At 41.7% G+C, this 18,320-nt stretch overlaps 2 protein-coding genes across 2 annotated transcripts in view; one reads left to right on the plus strand and one right to left on the minus strand.

Annotated features, from left to right (window-relative positions):
• Window positions 1-1,263, minus strand: part of LOC136883329 (adult-specific cuticular protein ACP-20-like) — a 28,434-nt gene extending 27,171 nt beyond the window's left edge. The window contains exon 1 of the mRNA XM_067155602.2: window positions 1,219-1,263. Within this exon, the coding sequence (XP_067011703.2) occupies window positions 1,219-1,233 (15 nt within the window). The 5' untranslated portion in view covers window positions 1,234-1,263. The remainder of the gene's footprint in view (window positions 1-1,218) is intronic.
• LOC136871551 (uncharacterized) overlaps window positions 1-18,320 on the plus strand; it is a 209,331-nt gene that overhangs the window by 34,891 nt on the left and 156,120 nt on the right. The gene's annotated exons all lie outside the window — the stretch shown is intronic.

Raw genomic sequence — 18,320 nt, forward strand, 5'->3', positions numbered from 1 at the left:
GTTAAGCAGTGCTCATTACCCGAGCAATCTGAAACTCAGTTCAGTCGTAGTGTATTCCAAATGCATAGAGCAAAGGCAGGGTAAAAATCGAGTTGGCAACACTCGGCACAGCAGACGGCGATTGCCAGTATTTTATATTGCGGTGGACATCGCGGCTCCTTTTCAATGTGGTGCGACGTCAACAGTGAGTAATAAGAGGTAAAGAACGTATCGTTTTAAAAATGAGTCAGAGCACTGTACCTGGTTTACAGATGAAAACTGTAAATGTTACTTTGTGACACCAGTGTATCTGTTCACAAGAAAAACAAATTCGAGAGGCAAATTGATACGGTTCACAGCACTTTTAACGAATCTTAATATATTCATAAATCAGATTTTTCTTTGGGTCACGTAACTGTCAGCTTGACTCGCGAGATAGTGGGTTCGAGCCCCACTGTCGGCAGTCCTGAAGATGGTTTTCCGTGGCTTCCCATTTTCACACCAGACAAATACCATTCTGATCCTGAATTAAGGCCACGGTCGCTTCCTTCCCGCTCCTAGCCATTTCCAATCCTGCCGTCCCCAAAAGCACGTAAAGCATGTAAGCGATGTGAAGCAAATTATGAAAGAAAAAAGAGACGTTTTAACAATAGGCCCATTTTCAACATGCTACAACACTTGAGGCTCAAATATTAAGTCTGTAGAATAATATTATAGTATATATTTTATTAAATTTAAATATATTCGTACCGGGCGATTTCGCCATACGGTTAGGGGCGCGGAGCTGTGAGCTTGCATCCGGGACACAGTGTGTTCGACCCCCGCTGTCGGCAGCCCTGAAGATAGTTTTCCGTGGTTTCCCATTTTCATACTAGGCTGTACCTTAATTAAGGCCACGGCCGCTTCCTTCCCACTCCTAGGCCTTTCCTATCACATCGTCGCCTTAAGAACTGTCTGTGCCAGCGCGACGTAAAAAAATTGTAAAAATATATATTTTTTAACAATAGGCTCACTTTTTAACATGCCTCCAAACTTGAGGGTCGAATAGAATAATAGTAATATAGTATATGTTTTGTTTATTTCATTTAAATATATTTGTTCCCAATTTATCATAAATAAAAGGACGAAAATTGAAATTTAAAAATGTATTTTTAGTAAAACTCATTTTGAAAAAAATAGCTGTTAATCCTTAAGGAGGATGTCTGCCCCTGCAATAAACTGTCTGGGTGTCGTCCGTACCTTGAGTGCTGCCATGGCTGCGAACGTGTAGGAGCTGGAGGCTGCTGCGAGAGGAGACTACTGGCTAGAGGACTTCCCACCAGTTCCTTATATACCGTATACAGGCAGTGAGAGTGTACACACATGCGTGACTCGCCCCCTCCGTCACACTTCCTACACCGGGAACAACGTGCGTACAGCTTACGGACTGATACAGATAACTTGCCCGTATAAATTGAACCTTGATGACAGCCGTTATCATTTCACTGAAATTCGGAATTGAAAGTAAAAATTATGCAGTATAACTGAAACGAATTGAACATAATATTTCAGCCTTAACTGACGCATCTAGATACAAGCTTGCCAGTTCGAATTCAAGCGCAGTCGATCAGCGTTTAGGACTAGCCTACAAGAGACGAGAAACAGTATAATTATTTACTATCATATTATACTATTTTTGTAAACAAAATTCGAGCATACTAGAGTCTTATGAAACTGATAGATATTAACAATTATAGATAATACATTTTTTTTACAACTCGCTAACTAATTTTGTCGGATCTCAGCGGCACTGAGATGCTGGAATTTTGTTCCACGGGAGGTTCTTTACATACCGGTACATCTACCAAAACGAAACTGGACTAGACCGATATCGTACCCACAGTCTTAAGCTCAAAACGCCAGACCAACATCATATTCTTACCCTTATTATTATTATGATTATTATTATTATTATTATTTGTTTACGTTGCGCCGACAATGATAGATGTTACGGCTACATTGGGATACTAAAGACCTGGGGGTGGGAAGGAAGCGACCTTGGCCTTATTTAAGGTACAGCCCCAAGATTTGCCTGGTGTAAAAATGGAAAACCATCATCAAAGCTGCCGACAGCGGGCTTCGAACCCACTATCTTCCGGATGGAAGCTCACAGCTGCGCGCCTCTTACCGCACGGCCAACACGCCCGGTATAATAATAATAATAATAATAATAATAATAATAATAATAATAATAATAATAATGTACGACTCCTTGGCTTAATGGACAGCGTTGAAGCCTTCAGCAAGATGGTCCCGGGTCCGATTCCCGGCCGGGTCGGGGATTTTAATCACGCCTGATTTATTCTTCTGGCTCTGAGACTGCGTGTTTGTGTTTGTCCCAACACTTTCCTCTTCATATTCATACAACACTCCACCTACCAACCACCACAGAAACACGCAATACGGTAGTGATTATATTCCTCCATAGGATTGTCGTCAGGAAGGGCATCCAGCCGTATAACTGGGCCAAAACCACATGTGTTACACAATTCGCAAAAGCGACCCCACTAGTGTGAGAAAAAGCGGTAGATTATTATTATTATTATTATTATTATTATTATTATCATTATTATTATTATTATTATTATTATTATTATTATTATTATTATATACAGAAATGTTGGCTGCGCGATTTGGGTCACAGAGCTATCAGCATGCAATCGGGAGATAGGGGGTTCGAGTCCCACTGTCGGCTGCCCAGAAAGTGGTATTCCGTGGTTTCCCATTTTTAGACTTGGCGAATACTGAGGCTGTACATTCATTACGCCCATGGCTGCTTCCTTCCCACGCCTAGACCCTTCCTATCCCATCGTCACCATGAGGCCTATCTGTGTCGGTGCGACGTAAAGCCACTTGTAAAAAAACATTATTTTTATTTGTGGATCTTGAATAATTAAGCCTTCATAAACGAAGTCGTTTATCGCGACTTGTTCTTGACAAGAGAAGTCAAACATTTCGGCATTCATTTACTGTAAGGATATGTTTGGTGTATTATCCCGCGTATTTTTGCTGAACATCTAAAGAGAAACAAGCAAGCGTGTAGTTGTTGATATCGTAATCTTAGTCACGGGACCTCCAGTTTTACGTGGAATCTGATCCACAGAGATTTGACTTTTCATTTCAAAAATCCAACATGGTTAGGCCACTGCAGTACACAAATGCGCGTTCTGACTCCCTGTCACAGTTACCAAATCCTCACAAAGGCGGCCTTCGAATCCAGGTTAATATACAGTATGACAAACTTCCACGTCATTGACGTCCAGATTCCAAGTAAAATTATATCTCTATTATCTCATGATCTGTATATTTACGGAGCGAGGTGGCCGTGCGGTTAGGGGCGCGCAGCTGTGAGCTTTCATTCGGGTGATAGTGTATTAGAATCCCACCATCGGCAGCCCTGAAGATGGTTTTCCGTAGTTTCCCACTTCATACCGAGAAAATGCTGGGGCTTACCTTAATTAAGGCCACTGCCGCTACCTTCCAAATCCTAGCCCTTTCCCATCCTTCCGTCGCGAAAAATCTTGGATCTGTTAGTTTAAAAAAATAGCAAAAAGTATTTGATGATATTTATAGTCACAAGAAGCAGCAAGATTCATTTTACTGTATTACGCCGAGCTGTGTGGCTTAGACGATCGAGGCGCTGGCCTTCTGACCCTAACTTGGCAGGTTCTATCCTGGCTCAGTTCGGTGGTATTTGAAGGTACTCAAATACGTCAGCCTCGTGTCGGTAGATTTACTGACACGTAAAAGAACACCTGTGGTACTGAATTCCGGCACCTTTGCGTCTCTGAAAACCTTAAAAGTAGTTAATGGGACGTAAAGAAAATAAAATTATTTATTGTTATCATTTGATTATTAAATTAAATTTTACATCTCTGGACCAACTTATACTTACGAAGTTGCTCTCAAAATGACTAGTGTATCCAAGTTCCATCTTCGGCTCTGGTGCACAACTATTATTCGATTAGGAGATTGGACTGAGGTCTCGCAAGGATAGTTGAGGGGCTTTCTGATGCAAAAGGTCGCACCTGGTCGAGTAAATTATCATTGTGATCGTTAAGCTGATATTGCCATGTCAGTAGGTCAGAGAGTATGAGCCCTCCAGCCCCAAGGCATTTGTTTCTATCAGGATCATCACTTTACATTTTATATGGAGACTCGCTTTGCTCGTTGGTGGCTCCACCCCCAAATCACCAGTCAGCTTTCTTTTTATGGGGATGTTAATTTTCGCTTGTATATTTTTCGCACTTATATGGCAGCTAAAATAATCGAATTTGGCACGCTTATGAAAGTTTTATGTGCCAATGCCTGTCCACAATTGTTTCAACATTTAATCATGTGTGGAAAATGGACAAAATGTCCGACTCGTTGGCTGAATGGTCAGCGTGCTGGCCTTCAATTCAGAGGGTCCCGGGTTCGATTCCCGGCCGGGTCGGGGACTTTAACCTTCATTGGTTAATTCCAGTGGCCCGCGGGCTGGGTTTTCGTGCTGTCCCCAACATCCCTGCAACTCTCACACCACACACAACACTATCCTCCACCACAATAACACGCATTTACGTACACATGGCAGACGCCGCCCACCCTCATCGGAGGGTCTGACTTTCATGGGCTGCACTCGGCTAGAAACATCCACACGAAATTATTATTATTGCGCCGTTCCCGCGTCCAGGCATGGACACAAGAGATCCTGACTAGCTCTAACTTCGATAAATCTGGTAACTAAGTTCTACGGGTGTGAGTTCCGTAACAGAAAAACGTCCAGGTCGATCAACGGTAGTCTCTAACTAACGCAGAAAGACGTCTCTTACTCGTATCTAGTTAGGTACCATTCTCATTAACTCTTATGGAAATTGTCGTCGCTTGTTACTACTACAGTCTTACAACTAATTCTTATTCTAAGAACACAGAGAAAGAGTGTTTAGGTTTCACTATTCCATATTTATTTAAATATTAAATCAAATATTCAGGAAATTATCTCAAATTTTTACTAATGTAGTAGCTCTTGTAATGAGTGACTCATTGTCAACCTAATAATTCATGTTCGTCAACAACTTTTAGAGAAATCACATCTTCCGACTTCAACCTAAATGAATGCCTTCTCGGCTTAAATTGCTTCCTTTCCTAAACTCATTCATCTCCGAAATCATCAATTATTAGCATAAATTACATGTAACGTCTGGGAAATTCTTGAAAAAGCTACGTTTTCCTTCGTATATAATTCACCTACAGAGCTGGGTGATGACCAAATAAATTAAATTGAACACAGATAATGGTATTTACAAGTGCCTTCTTGGCAAGAAAATAAACATTAAAATTAAGTACATTAAGAATATAGGATGCATCCTCAGAGAAGAAAATAAAAATCCTATTAACTATTATTTACAGTCTTTCTAGTGTACTCTCTTGAGAAAATAAAGAAACGCAAATGGAATTTCTGAGTTAATGCTCAGTCAAGAAATGGAGTTCAAGTTGTTTGAGTCAATTATTCTTGGGATCCGCATTAGATTCTGTTAATTAACACCTAATACCTACTCTAAAAACTGTCACATTAAATTTTCACTGACTGACTGTCTGGCTGCAGTTTTAAGACTATCAATAAGGCTATTATAAAGCTCTTCTTGCATTGTTTTGACAAGTACACTCGTATATGTTTTACATTTTAAACACTCATTTCTGCCTACTTAGTTGCTTCTTAGACGCTCATATTTCCTGGTGTCACACATCATGAGCTAAGCTACGTCCATTGTAAGCCGTAATCACCCTACAAGTAACATTCTCGCAAGATTTAATTTATGAACTTAAGGTAACATGACCTTAGCTTATTGACATAGACTACGTGCGTACGAAGTAGTAAGAAACGTCACCACACTTATCATACAGAGTTATTATAACACATACTACCAATGGAAAATCTACTTAATCGTATGACACTATCTCCATCTAAAAGAAAAATGATTCTCCTTTGAAAATCTAGGTCACCAGTGATCGGCCTTTAGGTTGAAATTTGTCCAGAAATGTAATTATATATACAGTGAGAGTTTTCAAGATCATCCTAAGTAAATCAGTGAAGGCTCAAATCTTATCTAGAGTACATATATGCTTCTCTAGGTAACCTAATATGGATAAAAACGTTGCACTACACGTCTCGAGATCACATCCTGAACTAGGAAAAATGCGTAGGATCCAGAATCATTGCGTGGAATTGGCGAGAATTCAGTGACCTTCTCCGCTACATCATTTGAAGTCACGAGACCTTACTCCGTACAACTATGACTATCTCTCTCGAAGAAAACAATAACTACAACCATCATACATCATTAACAACTCTATATCATATCCATGACGCGTCAATTACTACTCATATTTCATATAAAGCCACTCTATCACTTCATCATACGTAGATCATTACCTTGACTTGCACATCAACGTGCCGTGACATTCCTAAAATGCCTACCTTACTTACTACTGTCATAGTGCCAAATTTAACGTGAACTTGGAGTAGTCTACTGCCATATTCCTACATAAAACACTTCCTATGTATGATCTCGAACTGATTGACATTGGTTAAATCTAGGACACGCAGGTATTAATGCCAATTTCACTCTTTACACTTCACTGATAATAATAATAACTCTAGCTATCTCTCCTCACATATCACTGGAAAACATTGCGATCGGAAAATCACTTGGTGACCACGCCTACAAATGGAATTGACGTTTCATACGGATGAGTACCTACTTCCAATCATCTCAGCTAGATGTTTATCTACGCACTGTCTTCGCACAAACAAACATCAACATGCAATAAAAGAAATAATATACTCTTACTTACGAAAACGACTTGGATAATGGACTTAGCTTTGCTCAAGATGGTCTCGGCGTTTCCTCATCTCCGGTCATCTGAGACTAGGATCTCGTCATCTGGTTCCTCCACAAGTGGTCGGGTACATCGTAGCTTCTCAACATTGATCACTGGTCATCCGGGACAGCCAACATCGTCTCGCCTCGTCAGGATCCAAGCAGCATCGCCTTGCTTCCTTACAGACCCATGGTGAAGACTCGTGCGTATGAAACAGAACAATGATAGAATGTTTGACTCATTGCTGACATCTTCCAATTAATATAGCTCTTGCGTTGCTCAGATTGCATAGTTTTTACTGGGGTACAGTTGATCCAAATAAATAGTTCAAAATCGTCTAAGACAGATGTTCTGTATATTCTGATTTGAAAATAAATTTCTTTCCGCTACCTTTTTATTAGCCTACATGCATTCAATCACTGGTCCGTAGGTGTCTTTCAATGTTAAACGGTATCGGGAAAATTTCACCGAGGGCTTGCGCCACTGCGTGACGTAGTTCCACTGTAGTATATTTTATCTCTTCTTTTTACGTATTTAATCTCCCGCGCGGCGTTTAAATCTTGATCTCCGCAGATTAGCGTGTAGTCGCGAATTAATTTTCGTCTTCCAGTTCCTAGTATTTAGCTCCGCTGGATAATCCTTTTTAAATCGAGTCTTGCGTCTTCTTAACACATAGAAGTCAGATTATATAATAAATGATGAGCATTTTTTTTCTTGAATAATGGTTTCAAATAATGTCCATCTGTCATTTTTTTCTGCGCCTTCTATACGCGGCCATTACCGTAACCGACCGACGAAAAGACTTACAATTCGGCCCGTACTGACGTTAAATGCATTTTATTTGACATTTGACCGCAGAGACTCCATCTTTGTTACTACAGCTCTTATAAAGAACTGTGAAACGGCACATTATTATTATTATTATTATTATTATTATTATTATTATTATTATTATTATTATTATTATTTATATATATAATTCGCTGGGGCCATCAAGGACCACGTTAAGTCTTGTTGCATTTGACACTTAACTTGGCCTGCTTTAGAGCCCAAATTTCCCTCATTCTTCGTGAATGGGCCTGCTTACGCTCCTGTGTCCAAGGGGCACCGTGTCTTCTCTTTGGTTGCTCATCTCGGTTTAGCCCGTTCGTCAATATTTTCTTGCGGAAGAGATCTCTGTTAAGGGCGTCTTCAGCTGAGATATGTTGCATTTGCAGGTCTTCTTTGGTATTTCTAAACCAGGGAATTGTGGTTTTGGGGTTTGAATCAAAAAAGTGAAATATTTCTTTAGTTAACTTTCTTCCGTCCATTCTTTTCAGATGACCGTAAAATCGCGCCCATCTTGTTCTGATTGTGTCGGTAATTTTCTCTATTTTGCTGTAGACTTCCTTGTTGGATCTCTTTTGATGGATTCCATTTCTGTACTTTGATCCCAAGATTCCTCTCACAATTTTGCGTTCTCTTTTCTCCAGTTCTTCAAGGAGTCCTTTGTTGGCATTTAGAGACAGGGTTTCGGCTGCATATAGAACTACTGGCTTCAGAACTGTTTCATAGTGACGTATCTTGGTGTTTTGGGAAAGGCATTTTTTGTTGTAGATTGTGCGGAATGTTTGGTAGGCTATTTCCAGTTTGCGTACTCGCTCCTGAAGTGCTTCTTTGTCCAGTCCATTTTTCATGATGATCTCACCCAGGTATTTGAATTTGTCTACTCGGGTGATGTCCCCGTATTTTGTATGGAGTTTTGGTGGAGCCTCTTTGATGTTAGTCATTACTTCTGTTTTCTCAAACGATATCTGCAAACCAGTTTGTTCGGCAATTTCCTTTAAAATTTCAACTTGAGCTCTAGCGGTTTCTACGTCGTTTGAGAGAACAGCAATATCATCGGCAAATGCTAAGCAGTCTGTTGCGATCCCCTTGGATTTGGTTCCTATTCTCAATGGGCTGTAGTTGGTTTCCTGTAATCTCACCCGCCAGGTTCTGATGATCTTTTCAAGAACACAGTTGAAGAGTGTCGGGGATAGCCCATCACCTTGTCGGACTCCTGTTTTGATGTCAAAGGAATGCGAGAGACATCCGTGGAACTTCACCTTCGACTTTGTATCGGTCAGGGTGGCACTAATTAAAGCCAGCAGTTTCAAATCAACTCCAAATTCATTTAAGATGTTTAGCAGGACTTCCCGGTCAATGGAGTCGTACGCTTTCTTAAAGTCCACAAAGACAGACACATACTGCTTGGACCTTAGTGTGCAATATCTGATGATCGTTTTGAGATTTTGGATCTGTTCGGCTGTTGAGCGACCTTTCCTGAACCCTCCTTGGTATTCGCCTATTTGATGTTCGACTTGTGCTTCCAAACGCTCCAGGATGGCAAGTGATAGAATTTTGTAAGTCACGGGTAGCAAAGATATTCCTCTGTAGTTGTTGATGTTCTTCATGCTGCCTTTTTTGTGTAATGGATGGATCAAAGCTATTTTCCAATCTTCGGGTAGGGTCTCCTTGTTCCAAATTTCTTCTATTTGCTTTTGCAAGATATCAAGTGATTCCTCTGGGGCATATTTCCATAGTTCTGCTACTACTGAGTCTTCCCCCGGCGCTTTGTTATTTTTGAGACGGGCAATGTGGCGCTTGATTTCATCTCTGTCGGGTGGTCTGGAATCTGGCTACTTGAGTAAGGGTTCCTTGGTCTCAATGGCGCTTTGCGGTTTAGAGCAATTAAGTAAATTCTTGAAGTAATCTGCCAGAATGCTGCAATTTTCTTCATTTGACGTCGCTAGTGTGCCGTCCTTTCGCTCAAAGCATAGAGATGATGGTTTATAGCCAGTGAGTTTGCGTTTGAAGGCTCTGTAGTACTCTCTGCTTTCATTCTTCCTAAAGTTTTGTTCTATCTTTTCAATGAGAGATTTTTTCGTATTTACGTTTCTCAGTTCTGAACACCCTAGCTGCTTGGGCACGTTGGTTTTTGTAGGTTTCCCAATCATTTTCTGATTTCGTAGAGTAGTACTGTACTGTACTGTACTGAGTCTTTCTTGGAGGACTGATTCGCAGGTACTATTCCACCAGGCATGCTTTTTGCTTCTCTTGATTTCTGCAACGTCTTTGGCGGCCTCAACAAGGAGACTTTTGGCGTTGTTAAAGTCACAGTCATTTGGTCTAGCCTTCTCCTGGAACTCCTCGACCCTTTGCCGAAGTTTATCATTGTCGAAGCGTGTGATCTGTTTGGTTGTCTTCCTTGTGTTTGCGGGAATTGGTTTGAATTTGATAAGAGACATATAATGATCTGAGGCCACATTGATGCCTTTCTTTACCTTGACATTCATAATTTCAGGGCTGTTTCTCCTGGAGATTGCAACATGATCACTTTGGAACTCTCCGAGAGCTTGGACGGAAGAACGCCAAGTCATTTGCTTTCTGGGTAGATGGCGAAAGTGGGTCGACATGACCTGCAGGTTGTGATTTTCGCAAATGGACACCAGTCTTTTGCCGTTGGGATTGGTTCTTTTGTGAGCAGGGTGATTTCCTATAACTTTCTTGTACTTCTGTTCACAACCTAGTTGGGCATTAAAGTCACCCAAAAGAAGCTTGACATGGTGTTTGGGGATTTTGTTTAATTTTTCATCCAGTAGGTCCCAGAAATTATCAACTTCGTCTGGATCAGACTTGTTCTTATCGTTTGTAGGAGCATGTGCGTTAACTAGGGCGTAGGTTTTGTTCACGCATTTAATTGTGAGTATAGAAAATCTGTCATTCACAGGTTCGAAATTTGCAACCGATTTAAGGATCTTGGTTCTAACAGCAAACGCGGTTACAAGCATCACAGCTCCATTGAGGATTCCTCTTTGCGCTTTGCTCTTGAAAAATCGGTAGCCTTCTGATTCAAAAATCTCTTCATCTGGGTACCTTGTTATTATTATTATTATTATTATATTATTATTATTATTATTATTATTATTATTATTATTATTATTATTATTATTATTATTATTATTATTATTATGAACAAAATTTACCAAAAGTCAGAAAAATGTAGCTCCATCTAAGGTATAATCGGTGGAGATACGACAAAAAGTCATAGGACCAAACATGTATATCTCTCAAAGTCAGATGTTGCTGAAACAACCCAAACTGGATACGACTTACCATTTAGCCGCAATAAACCTCCAAAGAAAGGTCTGTGCCGACTTTAAAGTTGCGTCGCATTTTTACTTTTTTCGGGGGTAAAAATATTAAACAATTTGAACCTTTTGGGATGTTCTTGGGTTACAGGATAAAAGCTATAAGCCTGCCAAATTTCAAGTTTCTATCTTATCTGGAAGTGGGTAAACATAAAAGTCAGTGAGCGAGTCAGCCATGTGGTTTTTTTTGTATATGATGATGAACACCAATAAAATCAAAATGCTCTGATATATTTAACATATCTTCTTTTTCTTCCACTTCTTCCTTTTTTTTTTCTTTTTCCCGACATTTCTCGTGGTGTACATTTGACCCAGTTTTACGGATATATTCAATTGCACCTTTCTGTGGTGGTTTGTTGTATGAGGTGTTGCACGTAGATGAAGAGAAGTGTTTTAAGACTAACACAACACCCAACCCGGGGGTCAGAGGTACTGACCATGTGTGGCTAAAATCCCCATACCGGCCAGGAATCAACCCAGAACCGTGACAAGAAGCTGGGCTGATAGATAAAATTAGAGTTCAAATATTCGTAAAGTAGCTTCAAAAGTCAGATTATACAGTATTTCACTCGGTTAATTTGTGTATATATTTCCCTACGGTCTCTCCTTCCTGAGCAAATTTTCTATACTTTTGTGCATTTCCACCGTGAATATTCTTTACTAACACATTCATATTATCGAGAACTGATTTTGTCTTTGCCTTTTCCGACTTTATAATTGTTCAATCGTTATTCTCGAATTTTAGTGAAAGTTATTACCATTTATTTATTTATTTATTTATTTCGAGGTTCGATATTCAGATTGTGTTCCATGCTGTTCTTGAGCTTCCTTGTGTTATTTGTTCTTATTGCCTTAAATAACAATTGTCTTTTGTCTTAATGCGTCTACCGTTACCCCCAAGTTTATACCGTTGTTTCATAATAATCAGTGACATCACATGACTCACTCATTTGCATTGTGTTTTAGTACATTGTATTTAGCAAATGCAAATTAGATTTTTTGCTTCGTATATGGTGATGAATTAAAATTACTGGAGCATATCCATCACGACTTACATAATACTGTACTCCATATTAGCATCCTGTTCTTCTAACCATCAATTGAGAATATTAGAATTTAACACTTCTTTCCTGTGAATGTGACATTACATTAAACGGATGCTTATTTTTCGTACCTTAAATCCAATTCATCGTTGCATTATCCGTTATTTGCCGGAATTCACTCGATTGGTTGGTAACCTAGTCGGATGCTGCGGGGTCAAGACCGACCTTCTGAAAAAATTATAATCATTGTATCATACAATAAAAAGCACTTTCTGGTTGATCACAACTTACTATCAGATAAGTAATATACAAAACGCTTTATTACACACTTTAAAAATTGATTTAATAATGGTGTTCCTTAGAGGCCTGGTGCAGGTATATTTCAAGTTGACGGCTTGTAGGCGATCTGCGTTTCAGTGAGTATGTGACCCTATCTAAGAAGGAGAGGCCGGGCACTGCGTCCAATCGAATTCAGCGAGCTTCAATGTACCTGTTGGGGGACACTCAACAGTAGCTCGTGCAGAAAGGTGCTTTCGTTTTCGAAAAAATTGACGTCAAATGTCATGACGCAGGATCCGCTTCGGACCAAGTGAAGGTGATAGAACGTTAAGGCCCATATTGAGCAACGTCAGTTACTTTTGCTGTTATCCTACATTTCCAAAACTCGGATAATGTCATTACCTCAGATAACGCTCACTTCCGTATTCACCACAGAATTTATTATCTCGGTTTACCAAAATTAATTTTTCGTTTCAATCTGAGTTTGAACCGCATGTTTTTCATAAAAATGAAATGGCGTATGGCTTTTAGTGCCGCGAGTGTCCGAGGACAACTTCGGCTCGCCAGATGCAAGTCTTTTGATTTGACTTCCGTAGGCTACTTGCGCGTCTTGATGAGGATGAAATGATGATGAGGACGACACATACACCCAGACCCCGTGCCAGAGAAATTAACTAATTATGGTTAAAATTCTCCACCCTGCGGGAATCGAACCCGGGACCTCTGTGACCAAAGGCCAGCACGCTAACAATTTAACCATGGAGCCGGACTTACGGAAGGTGAAATAGTACGATTGTATGTGCAATTTGTTTTTTCAAGCTAGAGGAAGAAAGGCTACATGAAAACCGATATCCTGTGTGCCAACGAGTGGCAGATTGTCTTGGTATTTCGCTCCGAACAGTGCAGAAAGTTAAAACGGAAAATGCGGAAAATTCGTGTGCTGATTTATCGACCCCGTCTAAGGGCGGACGGCCGAGTATTCAAGTGGATTAATTCACTATTGGAGTAATTCGCAGGTCTATTCACGAGTTCTTCCTGGCGAAACTGTTTCCAACTATTTTTTTCATAGATACTGACGAACGGAAAACAAATGACTACGTGCTGCCACCACTATCGAAATGACGAAGCGGTGTGGACAGGCTCTATAAGATGGGTATGCTTAGCCGCCATTTTAGTTCATACATGCGCAATGAGCCATGTCATCAAACTCTAAGATCCTCCTACGAGCGCTCGCTTCGTCCCATTGAACGTACTGCTTTAATCACCGCGTGCAGGGACAGAATAGTGCTATATTTGTGTGGATATTTATTACATAATGGTGGGTTGTTCTGCACCTAATTGCAATAATGTCTCTACTGCGGGATACAGGTTGTTAAGATTCCCTTCTGGTCTGCAATACGCCTCCACTGCCTCTGCTACACCTCCTACTTCATCTGCTGACTTACACCTGCATCCAGTTCCCACTGACGTTACTACACCTGTTAATTCAGTCACATTGATCATTCAATATTCAGTTCTGCCCCCAAAGTCCGACAACAGGAGTTCAACATCCAAACACCACAGTTACAATATTTGTCAAAACTGAACTTCATATGACAAAAATAATTTGTTTAACGTTGGTGGTAGTACAACAAATGCATTATTGAAAATCAAGATATGTGGTAGGTCTATATGCAGACAGGTTTTAAACTCTGAGCTTTCTGACACAAGTTCTGAAAATTCGTACTTTTTTAAAAATCTGGGTGGCCTAAAGAAACCAAATTGTGAAGTTATGAATTTAATTTGTAACTGTGAGGTCTTCTACAGGGACTATAAGCATTATAGAATGCAAAATGTTGCAAATTGATTCATATATATGATTCATTCGTTACATCCCTGACACGGTCAATGACTGGAAAACAGGTTGTAGGTTTTCATTTTGCAAGAAAAGGGACTAAATTTTGGAAGAAAGAAATAAACTTAAAGAAACCCAGTTACTTGGGTGTGTTCGTCTTCGTAGATCACATTTCAGCGTTATTTTTGTTCGAAGAATATTTTTCTCATTATTTCGACAACATTGGCGCTGAATCAGTTTCACGCAAGTATGAAATACAGACTGAGATCATATGGTATCAAAATCTTCTATCACAATTTATATATCTTCGACACTGACCGATTACCACGTCAAATTCCACGATTTAAGAATGACAGTAGCCTATATCAATACCACAGTGTCCCTCATTTCATTGCACGGTACTGCGGCGCATAGTTTACGAACAACCTATTCTACCTATCAATAATTAATAATAATAAACCGATTTATTGGTAAGCATTTTTTCTAATATTTCTCCAGTGAGGGCACATCTCTAGTTTGTTTGTTTATTAAAAGGCAAATTACCAACGACCTTGCTTTTACAATCACCGTCTCGGGTAAAAATTACACAATAATGTACGAAATATACTAATATTTACGTTGAGTAACGGTTTGAGTGATACTGAGAATGAGTATTTTTACAGTATGTTAGTTTAGAATTATTTTCTAGCGTTGAGAAAAGTAAAAAAAAAAAAAAAAAAGAGTGATATACAAGGCTAGAGCGGTCAACTGCCTTACAACGTAGTGCAGGAATGAACCATAATGGCGAGCGAGCATACCTAGCGTGTGGACAGGACGGCTGCCATCACCGCGACATCTTCCGGTGAATTGTTTTGTCTTCTGCCGTGTAATGGCGGAAAGGGACGTGTCTTTGAATAGCTGTTTTCTAGCCGGGTACGGTAAACAGATTTTATAAAAATCGTGTTCGGAACACTTGTTTGTACAAAATATATTGTTTAGTGCACATACTTTATGTGAGGAGAGAAGATTAGGTAAGTGGGATACAACTAATGTTACTTTCTTTGTACAAATAGAGTATTTAATTATATTCATTGACATCGGTACACTGTACAGATAAACGTCAATGTAGGCTATATGTGTTGTAACGGTACTTAATAAAATTAATTAAAATAAAAACACTGTACAGAAACACAGTCCGCCTCTGTGGTGTAGTGGCCAGTGTGATTAGCTGAAAAGTGGTACGAAGGCTGGAACGGGGTCCACTCAGCCTCGGCAGGTCAACTGAGTAGAGGTGGGTTCGATTCCCAGCTCAGCCATCCTAGAAGTGATTTCCCGTGGCTTCCCACATCTTCTCCGGGTAAATGCCGGGATGGTACCTAACTTAATTCCACGGCCGCTTCCTTCCCTCTTCCTTGTCTATACCTTCCAATCTTCCCATCCCCCCCAAGGCCGCTGTTCAGCATAGCAGATGCGGACGCCTGGGCGAGGTACTAGTCATCCTCCTCAATTGTATCCCACGACCCAGAGTCTGAAGCTCCAGGACACTGCCCTTGAAGCGGTAGAGGTGGGATCCCTCGATGAGTCTGAGGGAAAAACCGACCCTGGAGGGTAAACAGATTAAGACGAGGATGAAGAAGAGGAAGTACAGAAACACGTCCAACACAGTATTTAATAACACAATTCATTGAAATAAATAAATAAATAAATAAATAAATAAATAAATAAAAATAAATGGCGTGTGGCCTCTGGAGAGGCCTGGTGTTCGTCTTTCGATCTGACGCCTGATAGGCGACCTGCGCGTCTGTGAGAATGGAGCCCTACCTATCATGAATTGTAATACTCAAGGCGGCACAGCACCCAGACTCCGAACCATTGGAATTATTCGTTGAAGATTAAAATCCCCAACCCAGTCGGGAATCCAACCCAGGACCTTTTGGACCTAAGACCAGCACGATATTTAACCATTCATTGAAGCCTGCACACTGCACGGAAACACGTCAATTTAAGCCATACTTTGCGGCCCGCGAGAGCTTTAAAGATATATATATACACTGACTGACAGAGCAAATGCGACACCAAGAAGGAGTGGTTCGAAAGGGATGAAAGTTGGGGAAAAAACAGAGACGGCACGGACGAATAATTGATGTTTATTTCAAACCGATATGCAGGTTACACAATGCGCACGGCATCGACTCATTAGGATGTAGGACCACCGCGAGCGGCGATGCACGCAGAAACACGTCGAGGTACAGAGTCAATAAGAGTGCGGATGGTGTCCTGAGGGATGGTTCTCCATTCTCTGTCAACCATTTGCCACAGTTGGTCGTCCGTACGAGGCTGGGGCAGAGTTTGCAAACGGCGTCCAATGAGATCCCACACGTGTTCGATTGGTGAGAGATCCGGAGAGTACGCTGGCCACGGAAGCATCTGTACACCTCGTAGAGCCTGTTGGGAGATGCGAGCAGTGTGTGGGCGGGCATTATCCTGCTGAAACAGAGCATTGGGCAGCCCCTGAAGGTACGGGAGTGCCACCGGCCGCAGCACATGCTGCACGTAGCGGTGGGCATTTAACGTGCCTTGAATACGCACTAGAGGTGACGTGGAATCATACGCAATAGCGCCCCAAACCATGATGCCGCGTTGTCTAGCGGTAGGGCGCTCCACAGTTACTGCCGGATTTGACCTTTCTCCACGCCGACGCCACACTCGTCTGCGGTGACTATCACTGACAGAACAGAAGCGTAACTCATCGGAGAACACGACGTTCCGCCATTCCCTCATCCAAGTCGCTCTAGCCCGGCACCATGCCAGGCGTGCACGTCTATGCTGTGGAGTCAATGGTAGTCTTCTGAGCGGACGCCGGGAGTGCAGGCCTCCTTCAACCAATCGACGGGAAATTGTTCTGGTCGATATTGGAACAGTCAGGGTGTCTTGCACATGCTGAAGAATGGCGGTTGACGTGGCGTGCGGGGCTGCCACCGCTTGGCGGCGGATGCGCCGATCCTCGCGTGCTGACGTCACTCGGGCTGCGCCTGGACCCCTCGCACGTGCCACATGTCCCTGCGCCAACCATCTTCGCCACAGGCGCTGCACCGTGGACACATCCCTATGGGTATCGGCTGCGATTTGACGAAGCGACCAACCTGCCCTTCTCAGCCCGATCACCATACCCCTCGTAAAGTCGTCTGTCTGCTGGAAATGCCTCCGTTGACGGCGGCCTGCCATTCTTAGCTATACACGTATCCTGTGGCACACGACAACACGTTCTACAATGACTGTCGGCTGAGAAATCACGGTACGAAGTGGGCCATTCGCCAACGCCGTGTCCCATTTATCGTTCGCTACGTGCGCAGCACAGCGGCGCATTTCACATCATGAGCATACCTCAGTGACGTCAGTCTACCCTGCAATTGGCATAAAGTTCTGACCACTCCTTCTTGGTGTTGCATTTGCTCTGTCAGTCAGTGTATATATTTTAAGTAATGTGAAGAAAATGTACCCCTGGTCTAGACGTATTATACACTTCAATATGTCTTGAAATGAACAAAAAAAAGGCCTGATCGAGAAGCTGGAGGCCAAAGAAAGGTTTTGAGAAAGATCTTAGGTCCCGCCAAAGATAATGGGGCGTACAGAAGATGACATAACGACGAACTATACACTCACGTAGAGAAGATTACCGATAGGCTACTATCCGGAAAAGAAGAATTATATTTTATGGGCATCTGACGCGAATGCACCCAAAAGACTGACCAGCCCCATCATTACCTTCTTTCAGCAGATAAAAACCAAAGGGGTTTGATTCATTGAGAAGGATGGGACCTTGAAGACGGGGGGGGGGGGGGGGGAGGGGATCACACATAATGACATCCAGGAAATTCAAGCGTTCCAGGGTTTCCCAGACATGCCAAAATTAAAAACTGAAAATGCATGGAGCCAGGAGCGGAATGCATGCGGAAGTATTGGGCAGCCATCAAAATCAGAAGTAGCCAGTTGAAATGACGTCGTCTATACTCACCTCCGTACAGGCTCTGAAGGCCCTTGGAGGAGTGGAAGGTAAAGGCTTCCACCATTGTTAACCTCGGCACGTGATGGGGTAGAGTGGTTAGCTCTACGCCCGGCCGCCTTTGCCCCCAG

The sequence above is a fragment of the Anabrus simplex genome, chromosome 1 (genome assembly GCF_040414725.1).
Source record: "Anabrus simplex isolate iqAnaSimp1 chromosome 1, ASM4041472v1, whole genome shotgun sequence".
Classification (NCBI taxonomy): domain Eukaryota; kingdom Metazoa; phylum Arthropoda; class Insecta; order Orthoptera; family Tettigoniidae; genus Anabrus; species Anabrus simplex.